General features: G+C 42.1%; 1 protein-coding gene across 5 annotated transcripts in view; it reads left to right on the top strand.

Annotated features, from left to right (window-relative positions):
• The window catches only part of TOE1 (target of EGR1, exonuclease), a 416,060-nt gene extending 395,537 nt beyond the window's left edge, over positions 1 to 20,523 (top strand). For all 5 annotated transcript variants that reach the window (XM_044085892.1, XM_044085889.1, XM_044085890.1 and 2 more), the window contains exon 8: positions 18,659 to 20,523. In XM_044085892.1, coding sequence (XP_043941827.1) covers positions 18,659 to 19,417 — 759 coding nt within the window. In that variant the 3' untranslated portion in view covers positions 19,418 to 20,523. The remainder of the gene's footprint in view (positions 1 to 18,658) is intronic.
• The last annotated feature ends 4,707 nt before the right edge of the window (positions 20,524 to 25,230 follow it).

Genomic DNA, 25,230 nt, shown 5'->3' with positions numbered 1-25,230 from the left:
AACACACACAACTATGTACATCTTCAAATAATGAAGTTTAACCCTCCTAAAAAGAGCAGTTGTCCCAGATTGATAGCTGCACTGAAAGGCTTGAATTAACCTATAATGAAGGTTATCCATGCTAAGAAACTTGGTATAGCCCATGTTTCTACTTCCACAAAGTGCTGTCTGTTTTGTCTTATCTTTATTCCCCTCCCAGATGTAGAAAACAACTTGGATGCTTTCAGAAAACATTATCTCCTAGCCAATGAAAGAAAGACCTATTCTGTTTTGATTGCTCCTTATCAGATTGTCTCCACAGAAATAAGACAACCATTTACACAGTTGCCTTCCACTGTACATATTGCACTGTAAACATTTATGTGCTGCAGGAGAACATTTCATTATATTCAATATTTTCCCCTTAAAACTGAATCAAGGCAAAGGGCTTAATCTAGTCATTCCCCTATGCAAAAGTAAGAAAAAAGCATATCAGTTGTTATGTCCTGATCTTTTGTCCAGGCTTTCTTTCCTTTTGTTTTTTTTTTTTTACATTGACTTGCCTACATTTCTTAAAACTAAAGAAAAAGAAGGTGGGAAACAGTGGGTCTTAAAACATTTAGAGACAAGGTTACAAACTGCAATCTCAAAGCAGATCAAAGTTTTAGGGTGTTCCCGTTGTATCAAACTATCAAGTATCCCTGGTGTCAACTCTTCTGCAAGATCTGCTTTAGCAGGGGCCATAGAGAAAGTACCAGAAGGAGAAGAAAGCACAGGTTTTTAATTACAGCTATTAAGCATGGAAAGAAAGGCACATGGAGGCCAATTTGGACCTTTCATGATTACTAAAGTTTATAATTACTCTAAAATACTGAGCCTTCCAAGGCAATTTACTTCTTTTGTGTTCCCTACCTTGTCACCATGGACCTAAAGGATGCCTGTCTAAACATTCCCATTGCCAGAGCCGTCAAAATGTTCCTAAGATTCACAGTGGGGGGGGGGGGTAATTTCCAGTTCACCTCCTTGATCTTTAGCTTGTATAATGCACACAATGTCATTATGGAGTTGCCTGACTGTTGTAATGTTATATTGCAAAATAAAGGCCATTTATATCTACCGCTACTTGGACAGCTCCCTGATTTAAAGCAGACTCCATGGAAGAGATTCAGAAGATTTTGAATTTCACCATTCCATGCCTCAAATACTGTGTCTTGTCTGTGTGTCTGCCTGTCTCACTTTCTCTCTCTGTTGGTAAAGAAGTGTTGCTGTGAGCACAGTAGAACACAAGACCTGCAGAGGATCTTCCTCTCAGAGGACAAGGTACTCAACAAGGAAGTTTCTCAGGCTTCTGGGCTATGTGGCATTAGGCATAGTTGAGGACCTACTGGCAAGACTGTCCCTGCGGAAGTTGCTGTGATACCTTAGACACAGGTTCCTATTGGAACATAAAATTTCCAATTGTTCGAATCACTAAAAGTCAACCTTTAATGTTCGAACAATTGGAAATTCAAAATGTTTAAACATTCAAAAAAAGAAAAAGTAAAGGGTGTAGGTAGGGGGGGCAAGCCCCTCTGCACCCCCACACACCCCGCTACTTCAATATACCAATTCCGAGATGTATTTAAGTAGCTGGGGTGTAGGGGTGCAGGGGGGCTTGCCCCACCCCAGCTTTAACCTATCAGGGTATGCTTTTTTTTATTTTGAAGTTACGGAACTTCGATCATATGGTGTCGACCATATGGTATTCAAAGTTCCGTAACTTCGATTTTGTCCTTAGGCACAGATGGTGTTAGCATTCCCAGATACTAGAAGCCCTTATTTCTGTTCTCGTTTGCATAACATAAAGAACTCTTATGGTGGAGAATGCAGGTACAGCTCATTTTATTAGGTACATTTCTGACTAGCCCAGGGAACTCCTACAGTGAGTACAAACTTAGACTTTGGGGCCCTTGTACAGCTATTGAAAGTGCAGAACATACAGGTAAGAACATGAGAAATAAACACACATGAAAGAAATATTGCTGCTGTCTTGACATTAAAAGAGCAGAAGAAACCATCCAATTTTCTCATGGACACCAGCACAGTTTCATGGTATATCAGCAAGCAGGGGGCAGCCCTCTTTTACATTTTATGCAGACTGGCTGTGTAGTTCATAGGTGAGTACTAGGCTTACTGCCCTAAAATGCCATTTTAAGCTTAGCCAGTGTCTTGAAGTCAGAATTAAACCCTGAACATTCTGTCTAAAAGGTGAAGACCGTAACTGTTATGCCAAACCCACTCGTAATCATGGGAGACTGTCAAGGAGATAGGCCTGACTTTCTGAATGTTTTGGCAGACCGGCTGCTCAGATCGCAGATAGGCCAACATGAATGGATGCTGGATAGGGAAATATTTCTGGATCTGACTAACAAGTGAGGTTTGCAGGAAGAAGACATTTATTTCCCAGAAAACAGGGAGCTAACAAAGTTCTGTTGCAGGACAACAGCTCCAGCAGCATGGAGAAATAGATGCCTTCTCCTTGAATTGGACATATCTCTTTCTGTACACTTTCCTTCCTAAAATCTGATCACCAAGATATTGCAGAAGATCATGAAGGAGACACTAAAACATGTACTGTAGTCCTATTTTGGCCCAGGCAACATTGGTGCTTTCTGCTGCTAAGTCTACCAAGGACAGAACAAAGAACATTTGTTCTTGTGGACCTGTAGACCCAGAAAAATAGGTCCCTAATGCCCTGCAAAGTGACGGTCATAAAGCTGACATCTTTAGTGCTCTAGCACTCATCCCTTATCCAGTCATATATTTTCAGATGACATGCTACGTGTTGTGAGGAAGGCTAGGATTTCAGAAACACAAGGAAGTTATACCAAGCAAAATGGTGAAGATTCTTCTGTTGGGCTTCATTCAGGTCCTTGTCCCTGGATAGGCACCAGGCGTCACTAGTTGTGAATTATTAGAAGTTTACAAAATAGACCTAACTTAAACATTTTCTTTGTTCTGTTGTCTCGGTCTGCATGCCTCCTGATTTTATTTTGATTTATTAATGAATCCATGTCTAAAAGCAGTGTTTTATCTTGGACTACCTAGAAGACATTACCCCACCATCAGACCTTATTTTTAGATATTTATTTGACATTTGTTAACCGGGAGTGTCCGACTGAGCGAAAGGCCTTTTTCAGCAGACCTGGGGAAAAAAGCTCCACAGAAGCACAAGAGTAAGTAACATATAAAGAAATGACTACACTAAGAAATACATGACTACACTAATAAAGAAGTATGAGTAAGTACAATACAGTTTGTCAACTGTTTCATATTTCCTTGAAGTGTAAAATACTTTAACTACACTTCAGTAACAAAAGTGTGACATTACCTAAGTCTAGCAACTCTTACTAGAGAGCAATTGCATAAGTGAATTACAGGTTCAGATATTTATGTTTTAGAGGAGCAAACCTTGGCTATCCTACCCCTCCATGAGGCTGCAGTTATGCCTTAAACTTAACCCTGGCGTCTTTTGAAAACAGCAACCCCCCCCCCCCCCCCCCACACACACACACACACACACACACACACACACACACACACACACACACACACACGTCTTGTCATGGAAAATACTAGTTGTGGTTAGCTGTAACTTCTTGAAGAATCTTAGAATTACAAGCCCTGATGTTAAGGGAACCATTTCTTATTTTTCATAGGAACAGGGTATCCCTTTTCAACAAATCCTCATTCATGCCAAAAGTAATGACTGAAGTTTCCTTTAAGTAGGTCATTTATCTGAGTGCTTTTCCACTAATCCCCAGAACAAGAGAAGGGAATACTGCATTCTTTGGATGTGCATAAAAACTGAGATTTTATTTTGACAAAACAAAAATCAGAAAATCTGAACAGCTGTTTGTGTCCTTTGCAAAAGGCAGGTAAGGAAAGCCTCTAATAAACAGGACAGTGTGTTCATGGCATGGCAGCTATTGCCTGTGGAAAGCCAGTGTCAAGGTATGTAAAAGTTCATTTAGCTAGAACCACAGCAGCCAGCACAGCACTCCTGAGAAGTAGATTAGTACCTAACCTAGCTTGGAAGCCACTACTTTGTCTGCAGTCCACACTTTATCAAAACATAAGCTGGGTGTTGCATCTAGGGTCAGGTTTGGGTTTGGTTCTGCTATCCTGCACTGCCTTCCTACAGAGTACTGTTAGGGCCAGTAAGTGAGTGGTCAAGTGCTTTGAGAGCAGTTCATAGTTAAACAAATTCTCAGGTAGTGAAATGTTGCCCTTTAGGAAATTTGACTGTGAACTTGTATTTAACACTGCAGTACAAATCAGCTCATTGCTGCCTGTCAATTTACACACAGGCCCTATATACTGTAAATCCCATCCTAAGTAACTTCCCTTGCAGATCTCTGAGGTGCCTTGTACAACTGTTTTCTTGGTATACTTTGCAAAGATTTGTGGTTAGTTTCTACTCTAACTTTTTTTTTTACTGTAGGCATGTTCGCGGAATTTTTCAAATTCATAAATTATTGATAATACTTCCTTTTCTGTGTGCATGCACCCTCTGCTTGCGTAAATGTTGTTGGCCCATTGGCAGCTGTTTTTCTACCTCTTGTAGTATCACATCTCTTGTACCAGTCTGACTCTGGAATCTTCCTGTAGTGCAGCTGGCTCATTTGCATCATAGTTATTTAGTGATGGTGCATGTTAAGTATTTCAGAATTCTTATGTTCAGAGCTCTGTTCTCAAGCCACATCTTGCTTTATCAACTTTTTTACTGGTATAGTTGCCTCTGACACATTGGATATAAATTTTGGAAAATACTGTACCATTCCCAGATGCATTACAATGCCTACCTGTCTTTTGGCTTTGGCTTCCATACAGCTCTTCGGTCTCCACCAGTTATGGGTCTTAGTCCTTCCAGCATCAGAACACATTTCTAATCTGCCACTTCAGCTTCGTGTTTGCTTCTGTCTAAACTGAAATTCTGCCATCTTGATCTAGCTTAGCAAATGAATCAGTCTTGCAATGCACACCACCATCGTGTTCATAACACATCACCAGTGTTGTGCAAGCCCTCAGTTACCTATGCAGCAACTCTGTGGAACACCCCAGAGTCTGATGAAATATCCAGTGGAAGTCCCAAGAAATATGTACCTTCCTAATGGAGTACTAAATATACATGGTTCAGAGCTTGCTTCACAAAAGCATTTCAGATGTAAGCAGTGGGTAATGCTCTATTTTATTCAGATCTTGTAGTCTGTATGAATGTAAATCTTGTGTTGCTTCCCAACAGTGAGCATACTAACTGTTTCAGTTTTTAGTTGAATCAAGAGTAAAAGCTGCTGTTATAAAATAATAATTAGTAGGGTGTATAAACTATTGCAGGACAACTATAGAAATCAATCAGGGGTGGTTAGAAAAAATTGGAAAGAGATTAGCTAAGCAGTTCGCAGAAAAACAATTGAACGTGTATGGCTCCCAAGTGTGTGTCACTGATTAGAAGATTTAGGATTTTTGATTGAAAGTAGGTACTTTTATACCACCAAACAGACTTCAAATAATTTATCCTCTGGTAGAAAGCAAATGCTGAAGGGACTGAGTACTGCATCACTGAAAAGGACATCTACTGTTATAAGATCTTACACAACTGTACTGTGTCCTTCCTTGTCTTGTGTGAAAAAATCCATCCAGTGAGGTACGTTGTGGTGATTGCTCTTGGCAAGTTGAAAGAGAAGTGCAACTAGTGCTGTCTGCACAAATGGGAGTTGCCAGCAAAGATTCTGGGGTAGTCCTTCATGATCTTGTGCAAGACCCGGGAACAGAGGAGTAGGCGAGTAAGCATATAGGAGCATTCTCTTCCAAGAAAAAGACATGGCGTCTACCTTCCAGGTCAGAAGACTTGGTACTCTGGAACAGAAATGAGAAAGTTTCCTGTAGACTGGGGAGGCAGAAAGATCTACTTCAAGTATAACCCACCAATGTACTATGTCCTGTTAAGCATCCATTCGTGAGGTTGTGTCCTGGACCTGCTCAAGGAGTCTACCATAAGTTGTGTTCTGAAGGGATGTAGACTGCCTGAAGGGTAACTTGATAATGGATGGCCAAGTCCAAGGGCTGAAGGGTTATTCTGCAAGGAAGTAGGGTTTTGTACCCCCTGTTTGTTAATGTACTGCATAACTGTAGTGTTGGCTGTAAAGACCTTTAAAGGACCTGGAAACCAAAGAGACTGGAAGGCCTGAAGAGCAAGAATGAGCTCCCTCATCTATTTTGTGTTGATGTAGTCTGACCACTGATGAAGGGTGGACTGTAAACTTCAAATTGTTGGAGGAGGCTCTCCACCTCATTTCAGAAGCCTCTGTGAACAGCTCTTGAGTAGGGGTAGGAATCTGATAAGGCAGGCCGAGATTGAAGGAGATCTGCCAAATCCATCATGAAACTTCATTTTGAGACATGGTAGTAGGGGAACTGGAAACTCCAGTGGGTGGCAATGCTGGAGCCAAGCTGTCTATAGGTACCATTGAATCTTCTGCATATGAAGCTTGGCAAAGGCAAACATGAGAATTGTTGAGACGAAGAACCCCAAGGCTCCGAGAAATTCCCTTGCAGGAATGAGAGAAAGGGGAAGCAGAAACTGGATGTTGGTTGTCAGACAGAACCATGGGAGAAGGCCAGTGTTTTTTTGGTTTGGATTCTGCAACCCAGAAAAATGTAGTCTTAACAAGAAGTCAGAACTGACTTTTTAAGATTGATGGTGAATCCCGGGCAACACAGTAGGAGCATGGTGAAGTGCAGATCCTGAAGAAGCCTGGATTGGGAGGGATCCTAAAGAAGTCAGGACATCCAGGTATGGGAATATCTGGATACCTCAAAGCCTGCTGAAGGCTATGACAGGGGCCAAACATTTGGTGAATACTATTGGAGCTGTAGAAAGACCAGGAGATGAAAAAGAGAATGGAAAATGAGAGGAGGAAGTGGAGAAACTTTAAAAACTTCCTGAAGAGAGGGTGAATGGGAATATGAAGATAGGCATTTTTTGTCTAGGGAGACCAGAAAATACTGTGGCAGAAGAGGAAACAGAATCATCTGGAAAGAAAGAATCCTTAGAAAGGTGTTGAGAAAGGAGGAGGTCTAGGATCAGTCTCCATGACCCTTCTTTTCTGGGAACCAGAAACATTCTGGAGTAAAACTTTGTTCTTCATTAGGATTCTGGCACAGATTAGATGGTTCTTTGATCCAGTAGATCCTGCAGGACCACAGAAAAGTGAGGAAGTCGGTCTGGAGGAGGTTAAGGAAGACCTGAGAATGGAGGAATGGATTTCCATGCCATAAAATAACTGTGATGGATAATGGGAAGTACCCAGGAGTGTGAAGTAATCTGTTGCCAGACAGGGAGAGTCATGGAGAGCCTGAGAGACAGGGCAACCTGGCCAAGGGGCGAAAATGTGTCAGATGGAGTCAGATTTGTCGTGAAAGAGGGCTTTTTGAGCCGTAGAAGTCTGGGTGTGTTTATCAAAAAGCATATGCTTAGGAACCCTTTTCCTTTTCCTTTTAGAAGGCTGGAAAGGGTTGCCTATGAACAAAGGCAAACTTAGAAGGATAGTTCCTGTGAAATTTGTTGATAGGAGAAACAAGTATTTGTTTTAAGATGCTGCATAACTTTACCTTTGTCTTGTAGAGTTTTAAACAGGTCAGCAGCAGCAGCAGCAGCAATACCAGAGAGATTTTGGTTGTCCAGAGTAGCGTCGATGAGCTTGGCCTTAATATTTATTTATTTGCATTTGTTTACCGGGATGGTCCAGGTGGGCCAGAGGTGCCCATTTTCAGTGGAATCCCAGGGAGGAAAGCTGAACATGTAAGACATTTTACATACAATACAGAATTTTACATTTATAAAGACATTTGGTACATATTATTGGCTGCTTATACAATTGGTAAAAAAGTACACAAGTAATCATTCTGAATCACAGATAGTATACAAGCCATACAGAGTATATATGTGGGAACATTCCATATGAGTAGTTTACAGCCAGCAAAATTTTATACAGTGGGTGCTGAGCAGAATGTAGGAATTAGTCAGTCTACTAAGTTTTTAATGCACAAAGGAGGTGTAATAGCTGAGTGATGGGCAGTATGACTACTAAGCTTTGTGAGTACTGTGCAAGAATCAGAATGGTGGCATGATATTAAGATAGGTTAAGAGTACCTGAATTTTTTGCCTGGTTTAATTGGAGGTCTGTAAGGGTTACGAAGTGAAGGAAGCAGACAGGAGGAATAGAAGAAGGACCATGATGGTTAGTAGAGGAGGAAGTGGCCAGGATGGAGAGAAGGCAGAGTAGTAGGGTGGGGGTGAGAGTAGTTGTGATGGTTGAAGTTAGGCTATATGAGATGTGGCATTATCACATGTACACAGCCAAGATGCGGAGAGATGTTCATAGGTAGGTACTAGGCTATCTGTCCGAGGGCATTTATAAGCCTAGCCAGAGTGTGTCGGTTTTCGCCACCCCATTGATTAATTAACTGAGCCTCTGTCAAGCAGAGCCAATGAAGTGATCCCAGGGGCGTACTTTCTGTTACCCATCCACTCGTCAAGGCTTCTCTTGAAGAGTGTTAGTGAGGGGCTCTGCCTAATGTAGTTAGGAATTTTGTTCCAAAGCATGGGGGGGTCTCTGTGACAGGAATCTATCCCTCCAGCATGTTCTATTTATTGTTGTGGTGAGGTTTAGCTCACTAGAGCGCGTGGCTCGCAGTGACTTGGATTTCTTTAGGTGGAGCATGTCCATCAATTCTGAGTTGGACATGGCTTTGTAAGTCAGGCAGAGATCACCTCTGAGTAAGCAATATGCCACTGAATACAGCCGGAGTTTTTTTCAGTCGGGCTGCATAGGACATATGTTTGAGGCCAGTAATCCTCTTGGTGAGGTGCTTTTGTGGTCTATCAAGCTGTTGGAAGTGTCTTGTGAGGTACATCCCAAATGGGGCATTGTACTCTGTGATGGGTCTGATGAGTGACGAGTAGAGGGGCACTATAACCTCTTTATTTCTAGATGTGAACCCCTTAGTAATTAGATGGGCCACATAGAAGGATGTCCTAACTACTTTGGCAATATGATTGTCAAAGGAGAGATAACTATCTACCTGGGTCCCCAGATCTCTTATTACCTCTTCTGTATTAAGGGGGCTGCCGCCTATGTGGTAATTCGTGGGTGTTTTGTTTTTCCCAAACTGGATGACTATGCATTTTTTGGCATTTAGCTTGAGGCCATGACTTTGACACCAGGTGTCTGTTTCAGTAAGGCCTTTTTGGAGGATGTCCGTGTCAGCCGAGAGTCAATTATGGCTCCCAGTTTGCAGTCATCGGCAAACTTGGTTAGCCATAGTCCTCCTGTGTTTGCCTGTACTTCTGAGAAATATATGCCAAACAGTAGGGGTCCCAGAACTGAGCCTTGCGGGACACCACTTGTGACTGGTTTAGAGTCAGACCTGGAGCCCACTATTCTTACAGTGTGAGTTCTGTCTGTAAACCAGTTGGCAATCCATCTTGTGATGTAGGGGTTTATATTCAGGCTGGTAAGTTTTTCTATAATACCCGAGTGAGGAATGGTGTCGAACGCCTTGGCGAGATCAAGGTAGGCTGTGTGAACCACCTTTCCCTCGTCTATGGCCTTGGTAACTGTCTCGAAGAAGTCAACCAGGTTTAGTAGACATGATCTGCCCTTAACAAAGCCAAACTGGGTCGGGTCAAGTGTTTGGAGGTTCCCAATGTCTTTGTTAATGAGTTCCATGATGATGCGCTCCATAGCCTTGCAGACCAGGCTAGTCAGGGTTATGGGGCGATAGTTACCAGGGTCAGTTGTGGCTCCTCCTTTGTGGAGTGGAATAACCATTGCTCTGCGCCATTCTGTGGGCACATAGCCTGTGGAGAGGCTGAGGTTGAACAGCATGTTTAGGTGGGGGGTTAGTTCATTCTGTAGTTCATGCAAGACGCAGCCTTGGACACCATCTGGCCCCATTGATGCTGTGTTTTTGGCTTTTGAAAGGGCTGTTTTCACCTGTGCTTCTGTGATTTCCGGGACACTACACTTTTCCGGTATTGTTGTGGGCCCTTTTGAAGGTGAGAGGGAGCTGAAGTTTGCACTGAATCTGCCATTATGTTGGCAATATTAGTAGGTTCAGTATATTTTGTGCTATTTTGCACTATCTCAGAGCATATCTGCGAGTTGCCACTTAGATTATTGACATAGCTAAAGAAGGCTTTGTGGTTATCTTTCGAGTCCTTGTTTGTTTTTCTTTCGAAGTTAGCCTTGGATGATTTTATGAGGGACCTTAGTTTCTTACTGATACTGATCAGGGATGTCTTTCCTTCTTGGGATTTGCTTTTTTTCTGAACTAGTTTCCTCCTTTTGTTGTATAACCTGTTCATGGCAGGGGTCCACCAGACTGGTTTCCTTCTCTTAGGGGAGTGAGTCTTGGTTTTGCTAGGGATAGCACGATTCATGCATCCTTGTAGGTGCTCATAGAGTGCAGTTGTAAAGGATTCTGCATCTTGGGCAGTGTTATCCTTTAGTGTTGGGGCTGAGAAACTTACTACCTCTGATTTAAGTAAGGTGAAGTTTGCTTTAGATAAGTTTTTCACTGTGGTTTCCTTGGTTGGGGGTGGTGGTGGGGTGTGGACATCCAGGGTGATTAGTTTATGGTCTGATCTAACCAGTGACGGGTTGACCTCTGGTACGGAGCACCTGTCGCCCATGTTGATGATGACCAGGTCCAATATGTTGTGGCCTCTGGTAGGGGAGTTTACCAGCTGATCCCAGTGCATTTGAGTTGATAAATTCCAGGAAGCGCTGAGCCTGGGAGTTTGTACTCAAGTAGTTTTCCCAGTTAATGTTGATGATGACCAGGTCCAATATGTTGTGGCCTCTGGTAGGGGAGTTTACCAGCTGATCCAGGGCATTTGAGTTGATAAATTCCAGGAAGCGCTGAGCCTGGGAGTTTGTACTCAAGTAGTTTTCCCAGTTAATGGTAGGGTAATTAAAATCTCCCAAGATCAGGGTGTTCGGTAGGACCTTCATGTTTTCCAGTGTCTCCAGAAAGGCGTAGTGATGGTCCTGGGTCATGGAGGGTGATCTGTAGCAGGCCACAATTTACATTGCAGATTTTCCTGATGTTAGTTGCACATGGATGATCTCAGAGGTATCATGCTGCGCCACTAACCTGGAGGTGTGGGTATCCTTGATGAATATGGATACACCCCCTCCTTTTGTGTTTTGGTCCGTGTTCTGTGGCCGAAATGTGTGGTATGAGTTGTAGCCCAGTAGTGCTGGAGTGCTCTCTGGAGCCTTGAACCAGGTTTCAGTTACTGCATAGATGTCAACGTTCTCCATACTTAGGAGTGCTTCGAGCGCATGCATTTTGACATTTAAACTCCTGGCATTGAGTAGCATAACCCTCAGTTTTTTACTTGTGCTGTTTACGGCGGTGGGTTTGAATTTTGAGCCTTGCCTAAAAAAGGCACTATGGAGGCAGCAAGAGCCTTGGCCAGTATTCGAAAGCCAAGGGGTGACAGGTGCAAGCAGTCTCTTGCGAAGCAACGCGGCTTGTCGAGCATGTCATCCCAGGCTGACAGACACTGGATCCCCTTTGAATGACACCAGAAGCTTAGTCAATTGTTGAAATTGATCATTTTTTCTTTATACAGAGGTATCATTCTTGGTGAGGGCAGGATGCTACTCAGGGTCAGGGTCATACCCGCCTGGGCTACATGATCAGAGAGCTCTTCCATGTAGTCCAGGGTTCACACCAACATGAACAATGACAGAGTCATATTGGTACTTGTTCTGGAGTGACCTGAGTGCTTGTGTTATGTGGCAGATTCTGGCTCCCGACAGGCAGCTAACAGTAACCTTCTCCTTGTCCAGCCTAGTGAGTGGGGCGTCAGTCTGCCTGACTATTGAGTCACCTATCACTAGTGTGTTAGGTATGTTATTTTGCCTTAAGGGCTGTGATTGTGCGGCACATTGATTTTGTGTTTTATGTGTTGTCTGGTTTGTGACGGGAGGTGCAGGTTTTGTGGGTTTCTACTTTGGAGCTCTCTGATGCTTTTGCAGGTTTTTATTTAGAGCCTCCCGAGTATGATTTTGTGTATTTATGTGTATTTTTTGCCAGTGCTGGTTTAGTAGGTCTGTGTGAGGCTGGAGGTGTGGTGCAAGTGTTAACCTTCTCCTCATGACTGTCTGTTCCAGTCTTGGGTGGAGATACGTTAGCCTCCAGTTTGTCTGTATAATTGCATCTCTCACATATGTTAGTGTTTTGTGGTAGGAGGAGAGGGCTGTCTGTGTACATGAGGCAGTTGTAACATTGCCTCAGGATGCCCAGATTCACCAGCTGGACTGGAGAGTACACCTGAAGTTGCCCTTTTGTCATGCCTGAATAGTAGGGTGAGCTGCTTAGTCGCTTGGTTGGTGAGGGGTGGATAAAGAGCCTTGCCCTGCTGGGCAGTCAAGTGTCTGAATATATTAGTGCTTGCTATTAGGTCTGAGCAAGTGCTGGACTGTAGGATGCTTTTTGAGTGCTTAGATTGAGAGTTAGACTAGTTTCCAGTGAAAAACTTAAGGAGACTTAGTGGAGCCAGGAATAATTTAACCCTAGCTAACCAGTGCTGCCCGGCACACAAAACCATGCATCGTGTTTTTTAAACTACTAACTTCTGGGCTGGAACCACTCCTCCAGAGACAGATGGCTGCTTAAAGTTCCCCTCTCTCACAGGTGAACAGAGAAACTTCCCTCTATCCAAGTAGGGTATGGGCAACTCAGAAACTTGTAACACAGCCCTGAATTCATCACTAGCCTGAAATCTGGACTATACTAGCTTAGAAAGGTGGGAAACAAGAAATGTATTTATTTATTTATTTTTTTGAAAAGATATGGCAAAAACAGTAAAGAGTACACTTAAAACAGCTTTAAACGACTACAAGTGATCAGAAAAGGCTCTCGCACTTTAGTGTGTAGCCTACAACAGTTAAACAGTTTATTTAAACAAAACTTTTTAAAAATGCAGGCAGTCAAATAAGTACAATATGTGAAAAAAACAAGCTTTTAAATCACAATAAGTGCTGGAAAATCAGCGTTTAGGCGGAAAACAGTTAAGTACAGCAAGAAAATATAGAAAACTGATACTCAATCACTCCAAAGTCTATCTTTTAAGCTAGAAGACTTATATCAGTTTAAGGCTTTCTAGTAGGTTAGTTACTGGAAAGATGGGAAACGAGCGCAGATGTGGTCTTTTAAACCAGAAAGTTGAAAGAGATGGACAACTTCCCGAATGGTCAATAAACTACAGTTCCTGGGCCAGGAACCACTCCTCTTCTGGTAGACGGGCTACCTACCACTCCCACTGATAAGCTAGAAGGCTGCACTCCAACAGAAGGGCTTGGGGGGCTCAGAAGCTTACAAACAGTCCTGGATACAGCAAATCTGCACCTGGACTAGACTAGTTACGAGAAAGGTGGGGATCAAGCACAAACACAGGCTTTTAAAACCAGAAAGTTGAGAGAGATGGAAAAAAAACTGCCCAAACGGCCAAAAATCTACAATTTCTGGGCCAAAACCACTCCTCTTGTGGTAGATAGGCTACCTAGTGCTTACCACTCCCACTGATGAGCTAGAAGGCTTCCCTCCAACACAAAAAGGCTTGCGGGGCTCAGAAGCTTACCAACAGTCCTGGATACAGCAACTCTGTATCTGCACTAGGCTAGTAACGGGAAAGGTGGGAAACAAATGGCAAGTGCGGCTTTTAAACCAGAAAGTTGAAAGAGATGGGAAAAACTGCCCAAACGGCCAGTAGTTACAATTTCTGGGCCAGGAACCACTCCTCTTGTGGTAGATAAGCTACCTAATGCTTACCACTCCCACTGATAAGCTAGAAGGTTTCCCTCCAACACAGAAAGGCTTCAGGGGCTCTGAAGCTTACAAAGAGTCCTGGATACAGCAAATCTGTACCTGGACTAGACTAGTTACAGAAAAAGGTGGGGAACAAGCGCACGTGCAGGCTTTTAAGCCAGCACGTTGAAAGAGATGGAAAACTGCCTAAACTGCCAATAAACTACAATTTATGGGCCAAAACCCACTCTTCCCGTGGTAGATAGGCTATACCTGATGCTTACCACTCCCACTGATAAGCTAGAAGGCTTCCCTCCAGCACAGAAAGGCTCGGGGGGGGGGGGGATCAGAAGCTTACAAAGAGTCCTGGATACAGCAAATCTGTATCTGGACTAGACTAGTAACAGGAAAGGCAGGAAACAAGCACAAACACAGGCTTTTGAATCAGAAGGTTGAAAGAAATGGAAGAGCTTCCCGAACGGTCAATAAACTATAATTTATGGGCCAGAAACCTCTTCTCCTGTGGTAGATAGGCTACCTAGTGCTTTCCACTTCCACTGATAAGCTAGAAGGCTCCCCTCCAACACAGAAAGGCTTGGGGGGCTCAGGAGCTTACAAACAGACCTGGATACAGCAAGTCTGTATCTGGACTAGATAAGTTACAGGAAAGGCAGGAAATAAGCTAGGAAATTTTTTTTTTTTTTTTTTTTTTTTTTTAACAGAAAAGCAGCTAAAACAGCAGTAAATACAATTCAAATGCAGTGCAGGCTAGCACACGTATATCAATATTATGGCAAATACAGTTTAATTAAATGCAATTAAATTAACAAATGACTAAAAAACGAGTGCAGAAGGCATTACATTAGAAGGCTACTAACAAGCAGTAATAAGTGCAGAGTAAGAACAACTGAACAGATAGCCCGCAGAACAGCAACTAAGACAGTTATAGTAAGAGCAGCTGAATATATATATATATATATATATATATATATATATATATATATATATATATATATATATATATTTTTTTTTTTTTTTTTGAGGGAGCACAGCAGGATTAAGAGGCTACAGGGATTGTCCTTCTCAAATGCTCTCTTTGTACACAGTAGGAGTGCCTATGATCTCACTGTTGCTTCAGAGATGTCTTGAAGAGGGTTGCATTGTGTGGGTGGATCTAAGTGTTGAGGGGAGGGAGTTCCAAAGTTTTGCTATAGTAAAGGAGTAAAGCATCTGGCCAGCCAGACTAACATCAACTAACTCCTGGAGACGAAGCTAAGAGTACCTCCTCATAATTGAACCTGAAGCAGCAGCTCTAGAAGATATATCCACAGAATTTTAACTACATTTGATGGAATGGCAGACTGCCAGTGAAATGGAACACAAACAAGGAGAGGGCAGCAGTCATCTTCTAAGTCAGGAAGGTCTGAATAAATACCTCCAAGTTGAGACAAAAGGGCCAGAATGTATTGGTCATGTGGGTCTGATAATTTATGGCCCTGAAGGGCAGAGTAGCAGAAGTGTAAACCTTTTTCCCCAGGCTCTACATAGCCCAGCTGCCTTTATCAGAAGGGAGAAGTATGGAAGAGGATAAAAGCTTGTCAGAGAACCGGAGACCACAGCAGGATTTGAAGAAGGATATATGTAAAGGTACAAGGCCTCAGGCACTTTATAAAAATGGTCAGGGTTCTTGTGGGCCGGAAGTTGGAAATCAAGAGCCAAAGAAGCTAGTGCAATGTATCCATCAAAACATTCAAAATGGGGAACAGCAGGTTTATCAGAATCCATGTGCAGAAGATCATAATACCTCTTTTGAATGTCTGAGACCTGGGAGCAATCCCACATAAAATGCTCCATCACGTGAACCACAGTATTCCCAAATGACAGCTCCTCAAAGGGAGAATCAGGACTCCATGAATACTCTTCCCCTGACACAGTCTAAGGGTGAAGTGATTTGTGAAGACTAGGACAGAGTCCTGTCCTGAATAATCCACCTCCTTATCCAAGGAATCTAATTCCCTAGTCCTTTTGGCTGGAGTAAAAGCACAAGGAGATGCAGGAACTGATGATCCTTGATGGGGTCTTCGAGGCCATCAAATTATTGAACAAACCCTGGGTAAAATCATTCCATTCCCTCCAAGGATCCTTAGCAATGACAAGAATGTGTTTAGTTTTACACTTTAATGGAACGTCAGCTTTGACCAATCTGCAGGGGCACACAGCCCTGCCTAGACTGTGTAAGGGTACCAGGAATCTCTTCTCTAACAAGACTCTGGGGGATCGTAACAGCGGAAGCTAATGTCTGCACTTGGACAGTCTTTGGGGTCTTAAGCAACCTAGAAAGAGACATTGCGGGGGTTGGATAGCAGCAGATTCAGACTGAGACTTTTAGTCTTCTATTTGAGAGATGGCTGTACCTGGGGGTGGGTGGATTCTGCCATGGTACCCTGGGTCAAAAGTTTGAGACATTGTTTCTTAAGGTAGAGGGACGAAGAAAGGACGTGTATCTGTAAATTGCTCAGTAGAGACCAACTCAGTGAAGGGCATTCACACTGGTGGCAGTGAAGTTCTGAGTATTGAGCCATGTGTACGTCACTTTTATGCTGTACGCCTGCATGGTGAACATACACCTGACGTGTGACCCTGTGAGGATGTAAAGTCTTTGGTATACTGGACAGACATTGGGCTGTCCTTGCAGGAGATCCCACATGTGATGAATAATGCAACGCTGATACGGAAGATCATCCACAAATACATACTGGTCTGTTCCACTCTCATGGAAAGGGGTATTAGGTATTGGGAATTGCAGTGGCTAGGCTACAGCTTTACTGGAACATTTGGCCCCTGGAAATTCTTCAGACAGTTCCCTCCTCTTTGCCTCTGTGATGCTGCTTTGCTCTTGGTGTTTCCATTTCTTTATTTCATGTCTACTCCGGATAAGAAAGAATTTCTTCAACAGTTTTGGTAGTTTTTGGTGACTTATGTTTGTTTCTTTAGAGTTATTTTAGAAGCTTGCTGTTGAAGTCCAGTAATACTATTATTTCTGTGTTTTTTGGTGCATTTTCTTCATTTGTTGCTCCCAAGATTGTCTGTTGTCAGAGTGCCCTTGCAGCATGCACATAGAGTCTAGTGGCTGGCACTGCTGCAAGTTGCAAGTTGTACTGTCTTGGCAAAAGGCATAGGAACTCATTGTCCCATCTGATGAGGCATTAACTAGGTAGCCCATAAAAGCCACTAGAAGAAGCTCAGCTTATACTTGATTTACAAGACAGATAATGCCAGTCACAGAGTTAACCTTCCAACTACTTTAATGCCAAACTTGGCCTTTCCCATTTTCACTGAAGCTCTGTGTCCTGTAGGGCCTTAAAAATGTGTACACTCATGAGAAAAAAAGCCATCAGCCCCTAATTCTTCCAAAAAGGGTTTGAGCATCATCAGAGTTTGCATCAGCCTTGCCACCAGCTATCCAGGCTTCTCCCCTGAAGAATTTTTTTCTGGAAGTGTCCCCTCCCCATCCCCACCCAGTCCTGACACTGGGCCAGCTTAACAGCAGCCAAGACCTGGTGCAGATGAATTTACAAGACACCATTACCTTGATGGTCTTCTTCACAGTAACCACAGCTGGGTCCCTGCAGCTCAAGAAGGGGACTATTATAAGTTAGCCAAGGCCATGTGGAACATAAAGGAAGAGATGCTGGAAAGCTACTCTACTATTCTTGGAGAAGAAAATGACAGCTTTGCTGTCTCACTGAAAATGGTCCTGTCTCCTTCTCGTACACCAGCTTACTGTCATCAACATCCTTGCCAGTACTGATTAAGCTGCCTAGTCTAAGACCCCTGCCTGCAGCAACTTGTACAGCAGTTAATGTTGTTTATCTGACAAGTTAAGCCATTAGTAATACCACCAAAACTGTGATGCTCAGCATTGATCTACCAATGCAGGTACCCATGTAGTAGTTGCTACCATCTTTAGGCCGCTTTCTGATGCTGAATTGCACTAACCTTCCATTGCTAGTTACCAGTATAATACCACTTGTATCAATCACGTCACTTGCTATTTCAGCTCCCTAACACTTATGTTCCACCAGGTTTTGTCTGAACCATACCCGGCAAGTGTGATGTTAGTGCAACAAATGTCACTCTCTCCAGACGTCATTGCAGTAACTCCTATCATTTCCAAAGCAGAAACTGATCCAGCATTCAATATTGCGATATTCTTTGTGATGTTATAATAAATAATTCATGATTTTGTGTCTAATTAGTAGTATTTTGTCTGTCTTCTCTTTGGGAAAAGTAAAAAAAAAACATAGTAGTACTGTCAAAACTTCTTCCTGATCAGTATGCAGAAATTTACTTCAGTGTACCCTTTCAGGTATCTTGGCTAATTCAATAGCAATGAATAATAAATCAGGTTCTTAGTACAAAGCTGACTGAGTTCAGCCCATCCAAGTTTCTTTGAAATATATGCATTCCCATTGATTACATTTGGGTAATTTTCAACTGTACTTTGTATTTCTGCATTTCCAAACGCACAAAATCTTGAAGGCTGCTAAATTTCTTTATTGCTGCAGATGTATTTCTCCACTGTAACACCATGTGATGTTTATAAGTTTATCAGGATAGTGGCATAGAAGAATGTAGTCTAGTCTCCTTCAGCTTGCAAATATGTACCATATGGTCTGCAGCTAGCTCATTAGCATTTAAAGTTATATACTCCATATCTTACAAATGCCACTAGATTTCTTTTGGGCAGTATGTCTCCTTTTAGTTTGCAGTTGCCCACGTTTGGTAATGACTTTTTCTTTTTCTCTTAAAGGCATATGGCTGGTGCCCTGATGGCGTGAAGTGTAGCATGTCCCATAACATAGATCTCATCATTGATGAGGATGAGCGACATCATGATGACCGGAAAAAGAGGAAAAGGCATAAACGTAAGAGAAAGGCAAATAGAGGGCAACTCGGCAATGATAGCACTTCAGGCCTTGTAAACTCTGAAGAGCAAGAGTCTGTGCCCCCATGTAAGCAACCTTTTGTGGACAAGCCCTGTAAGGATGAGATGCAAACTGATACACAACCAACAGATGAGGACATAGACAGTGCTCATGAAGAAAACCCAGATAAAAGTGTACAGATAGTGAAAGGTGACCCAGAGCAATTGTGTGAACCTCTAGAACATGAAACCCAGGTTGATGACAGAGAACAAGAGTTACAACCAGAAATCCAAGAATATGTGGATATTCCTCCACCATCAAGAGATGTACTGTGTGTGGAAGAAGACCAGGGGAAACAAAAAGCTGAAGAAAAAAAGACTATGGAAAAAGTGAGCAAATCAGAAGGAGTAGGTACTCATCGTGCTGGCTTTGATGCCTTTATGACTGGCTACATTTTGGCCTATATTTTAATGGTAAAGAATCAAGGTAACAGTGGGCTTGAGACAGGCTTGATTTTGCCGGACTGTCACAACAAACTCTATCTGAGTGGCAAATCATTGCCACTTCAGATTGTCAAAAGTGCTTTTTCCAAATCCTCAAAGGCCCACAGTCAGAAGATGGTGCTAGCTTGGGGCAAAAACTGACCCAGAACATTTTTTCCAGCCTTTTTACTTTTTTTTTACTTCAAGGGAAAATGCTTCTTTGGCTGTCTCTCTTATCAAGAAACCTGTTTTATTATTTTTTTTAAACGATACATGTCATTCTCTGGGATGAAATGTACATTTGGGATGCAATTAAGGTATTTGCCATGTTTTCATGGATATATAGCTTCTCTCACTGTTTTTACAAGTCTGTTTTTCTAGTGTGTGTAGCTTTCTTTTCTTGTTTACTACTATGTTAGCTCTGCCACTTGCCTTCATCTGTCATTACAGTTTTATGATATTGCAGTCTGTCCGTGTGGAACATAAACTATCACCAGGAAGAGCAGAAGGTTGAGAAGATTTAGAGATGAAGGATTGTATTGTTTTGATGCCTTTTCATTAGTGGAGATATTTTGAAAACTAATTGGTGAAAAAATACGCAGTAGAGCAAATAGAATTGAACTGAGTATTTTCATCAGTTTCTATAACGCCTTATATTTGTTTTTCCCCAGCTAAACTTGTTAGACCTGTTGAAAACTGTATTTGCCCAGTGTGCAAAAGATAAGTGAATGATCATGTATCCTATGATTGAACATGTTAAATGTATTGTGTAATAACCTACCCTTGTTTCATAACAAAGAAATTAATTTTGTATTAAAAAGTGCTCCTTTTTGTAACACCATTTCTCTTATGGGAGATGTACATTTTACATATGTGGTTTAGCTGAACAGTAAGGTGAAGGTGCATGCCATAGTGAAAGGCATCAGTCTTGGACAGGTATAGAGTTTGAGAAACCAAGAGCATTTTTTGATCTTCCAGAGGTAATATTATTATGCAGTAACCTCACAGCACTAGAGGGCATTATTGCTGTTGTACCTCATTTGTTTAATAATGTGTGGTCAGTCTAACTAGGGACAGTGTTGTACAGTATCAGCAGGGTAGACATCTAGAATTTACATAAACTCTGTAGAATTGCATGTTTCATATTTCCAAGCTCTGCCTGATTATCCACAAGTAGTGCCCTGAGCGAGACTGATGTCAGGTAAGATTGAAAGTTCTACAGAGAAGCACATCAGCAATTTTTAAAAATAAAACCATGTTTAAGATGAGCCTAGACTACAGACAAATTTTTTTAATAGTGGGAAGTATTCCTTATGTTTTGGCAAAACTACTATTTGTGAGCAGTGATGGCCATTAACTGGATACAGTTTAGCGTTTAACTTTGCATGACTTACCAGATATAAAATGTAAGAAATGTACTTTTATTTGTAACAGCATTAAGAATGAACAGGCCTCTGCTCAACTAAAGATTTTAAAGTGCTGTCCCTGTCAGTGAGCTGTTCCTACAGCCAGTAACATGGAACTGTTTCATTGAGTGGCATTTTCCATCACGGGTTCACTATTTGCAAAACAAGCTCATAGCTTCATAAAACCTTTAACAAGCTTGCTACCAGAATACCCATGGTCAAATAATAATAAAAAAATAATTTAGCCAACTGTCCCATCCTCTTTTAAACTTCATAACAGACTCCAATATTCTTATACTTAAAAGAATAGAATTCCACTTCCTTGTTCTGTAGTACAATGAATTCTGCAGTACATCACATTTACTTATTTTCATATCTACTAGAAAGTTATTTCTTGTCATTATCTGATGAGTTCCTCTAGTGTATTCTCGCACTCGCACCATATTTTTCATTATGCATCACGAGTCATTCATCCAGTGCGTAAGGTGACCCCCATGAACAGCCTATATGCCATCAAGAGTTTGCTAGGCAAGTAAGGTAATTGAAGCAGGTTGCCAGGCTTTTCTTATATTAAAACACATATACACAGTTTACAGTTGTCAGTCTCCCTGATGCATGGTTTTTGAAGTATGAGGAGAAACCAGTGGAGTTTGAGAAAATATTTGTAGGTGTTATGCCTTTTAAAATGCAGCTCAGCATTATATATCGTAAATGAGAGGGTGCAAGCATTAATTTCTTTTTAGGTGATCAGATGTATTTTTGTTTTTGATAGTCTGTTTTTCTTGTTTTATTTTTTTCTGTAAGCTTCTTTATTATGGATGAGAATTCTTGGCAGGAAGTTTGTCAGGAAGCAATTAACAGATTTGACTTTGAGAACTGGACGTCTTGTAACACCGTTCATACTTAAGCAGGAAGTTCATTATCTCAGATGTGTTTTTATCCTTGTATCTGATGTTTTATTTCTTTGTTAAAATAAGAAAGCGATTTGCAACAAGGGAGCTACCTGACAAGCACAGACATTCTTGTTAGTGCTTTGAGAATTGATAAGAACTGTTAGTCCGCTGAACTGAGTTTACAAATAACATTTGCCATGCTGAAATGTTTGCTGAATCACATCTGTAAAGAAGTGTGTGTTCAGTGGTGCTTTCTCCCCTTATAGCCTACCCTAACTTGTACAGTTTCAAAGTTTATTATATAATGTTAACATGGTAGGGTATGGGACAGGATGATCACCCCCTATATTTTTGGGCAAGTTTTAGTTTGCCAATTTTTCAGCAAAGGAAAGTAGACAATGTAAATGTCTCCTTTTTCAGTTTTTGGTGTACTTTGAATTTACTTTTCAAACGTAATATTTAAGTGATTTTTATCTCGTCTGCAGCCTGAAGTATGATATATAAAAGACCTGTATCTACAGTTTAGAAGAGTCGTATCTCACTCAGAAGTGTAGGCTTAGACCAGGAGTGTCAGCAGTAATGTAGACTAGGTAATTGTGGGAGTGTTGCTTCCTGTATGGTGATGGTCCAGAATCAGCACTACAGGCTATCAATAAGAATTATTTATAAGACTGAATGGTCATATAACAAACCCAGAAGCAGCTACATAGTAAAAGAAGGGACCCAATGTAATCTCAAATCACCAGACTGTAAATGAATGTAAATTCTTACAGGTTCGCGGAAAAAGCAAACAGCATTTGACAAACGTAGTAAGTAAAATATGTTGCTATGTTAGAAAAAAAATGGCGTGAACATTTAAGTATGGTTCACAGGTAAGAACTAGGATAACTGTCGTGTGTGATTTTAAATTTAACCAGTTTCTCTTTTAAGGGTCAGAATCAAACTCTGTACCTTGTCTGTGAGAGGCAAACACCTTAACCATTATGCCAACTGTCAACCTGGTAATTTTTATAGAACATGAAACTGTTAGAATACATCAATCCAGTGATGTGTGTCCATTTTCTGTTTAATCAGAAGATGTTCATCGTGTTACACTGCTGCAGTCATTACACTTGGGTTATCCTGCCGTCAGGCGGTCCCGTAGTCGGCCAGAGTTCCAAAGTCTTGGTCCGGTGTCGGTTGCTGTCACTTCTTCCCTGACGTCAGTGCGCCAGGAGTATATAAGATGCATCCGACGCCATTTTCTTCAGTCTTTCTTGCCGCGCGGTGCCCGAAGCAGAAGCAGTTCGCAAGTGCCGGTTGTCCGACTCCTGAGATTTTCGAAGTTGAATTTCAGATCCGAAGTCTTCAATAAAGCTAAGTACCCCGTTGGGGAAACTTTTTCTTGCTTCAGACCGATGTCAGAAAAAGTTAATAATTGTATTTCTTGTGGGAAGCAAATACCTCATAAGGACTTCCACTCTTACTGTATTCCATGCCTAGGCCCTGATCACGACGTCACTAGTTGTCGGTTTTGTGCTAGATTTAACAAACGCACTATAAAAAGACGTTTTGATTTTGTTTTACACTACTTTGGCCGAAGGTTCAATTATACTATACCGTCAGATCAACCGACGACCGCAATTCCGAAAAAACGCAAAGACAAGGATAAAGACAGCCATCCGAGGTCCAAGACCGACGACGAAACCTCTTCAAGGCCAGTCGCCGATTCTCAGTGAGGTGCTTTCGCAGCCCCTGACACCCGCTACCTCAGAGCCACAGGCTGCCTCCGACTCCCACATGGAGACAACTAGGCCTCTGGAAACTCAAGGTATTGGGCCTACGGAAACTAATCCCTCAGATGGGTCCGGAGCCGCTGAGCAGGGATCGGCTTCTGAGGGTGTCTTCAGACCTTCACAACTTACCATTAAAGCAACAGCCAAGACAAAAGTACCATTAAAGACAAAGAAGCAAGTGCAGCATTCTCCTGAACAGTCCTCCATGCCTATGAAACAGATGCTTAAAATGGCCAAAGACCTCATTACTCTAATCAGGGGTTCCCATCCCCCTCCTGAGAAAAGGCCTAGGCAGGATGCTGACTGTGATTCCTCTGATCAGGTTTCCATTTCCTCTGATTCCTCTTCAGACCAGGGATACTCTCTACCCCCCATGAGGACTTTGATGCTGAAGAATCTATCCCTTCAGCCTCTCCTCCTGAGGATTATTCTTTTGGGGAAACTTTGCATCCCATGAGGGAGCATTTCCATTGGGAAAGTCAGGATTATTCAGAATCCAAGAAAAGGCTCAGTGATTTCCTTTTATTGCCTCAGCACAGGCCCTTGGCTATTCCGCCTGTGCTAGATATTGTGGATGATGTGTTCTCTGAATCCAGCTTATCTCCTGATTCTTTGCCCCCTGCACCAGCTAAGCCAGATAGGTATTATAGAGTCCCTGACTCACAAGTTTCTTTATAAAAACCCTTCTGCTGACCCAGAAACTATTTCCCAGGGTCCAAAAGGGGTTAAGGCTTCCATTGCAAAAAAATCCAGTACCCTCTGACAGATTCGAGAGCTTTGGATAGATGGGGGAAGAAAGTTTACACTTCTGCAACTTTAGCAATAAGGGCTTTAAATTGCCAGTTTCACATGCTTAAGTACCAACAATATTTAATAGCTCAGTTAAAACAGAAAATGCTTGCAAGCTCAGAAGCTCCTGACCTGTAAAGAAATGCAGAATTTATTGCATGCAGTTGAACAGGTGGGAAAACATACTTTGCAATGTGGTTTTGATTCTTAAGAGGACTCTTGTAGAGCCGCAGTTGCAGGTTCTGTGATTCGAAGACCTGCTTGGTTAAAAGAACAGAGTTTACCTGATCATGGTAAGGCAAAATTATCGGATGCTCCTTTACAGCATGATACCTTGTTTGGTGTTAAGGCAGAAGAGGTGTTAAAGAAAATGTAGGATAAAGCTCAATCTATGCAAGCAGTCAAGGATTTCTTACAGGTACAGCCACCTCGATTTAGCAGAAATTGGCCAACAAAGAATTGGTCCTTTCCAGTGTCAGGCCACAGAGAGGCAGATACAGACGCCCAAGAGGCAGATCTCAACCCCAAGGTTCTAACAGACAACGACAGTGGGGCACCTCAACCCCAAAAGGAGGTGAGGACAAGTCTCAACCGTACAGGAAACCGTTCCAATGACTTTCCCCTTCATACGCCAAGCTCTTCCCTTTTGGCAGCCCCTTTAGGGGGAAAACTACCATTTTTTTCTCAAAACTGGCAAACAATCACACAAGATAAATGGGTTCTGAATATTGTGTCTCAAGGTTACAGGTTCCACTTTCATATTTTACCAAGGCTAAAAGGAATGCCAGACCTGCCACAAAATCAATAGGCAGAGGCACAAAAACAAATTTCAGCCCTCATGGACATGAGAGCTATTCAAAATGTACCACAACAGGAACAAGGACAAGGATTTTACTCAAGACTTTTCCTGGTCCCCAGAAAGGACAAGGCCTGGAGACCCATACTAGACCTTTTAATTCTAAATACTTGGATATTCCGAAATTCAAAATGTTGACATTACAGCAGCTTCTACCCATGCTGGGCAAGAAGGCTTGGCGTGTTACTCTGGACCTCAAAGAGGCATACTTGCATGTCCCTATCGGACAAAATTGCAGAAGATACCTCAGATTCAA

The sequence above is a fragment of the Protopterus annectens genome, chromosome 10.part0 (assembly GCF_019279795.1).
Source record: "Protopterus annectens isolate FY-2018-M chromosome 10.part0, PAN1.0, whole genome shotgun sequence".
Classification (NCBI taxonomy): domain Eukaryota; kingdom Metazoa; phylum Chordata; order Ceratodontiformes; family Protopteridae; genus Protopterus; species Protopterus annectens.
The sequence above is the reverse complement of the archived record's forward strand: the minus strand, read 5'-3'. Positions and strand labels throughout refer to the sequence as shown.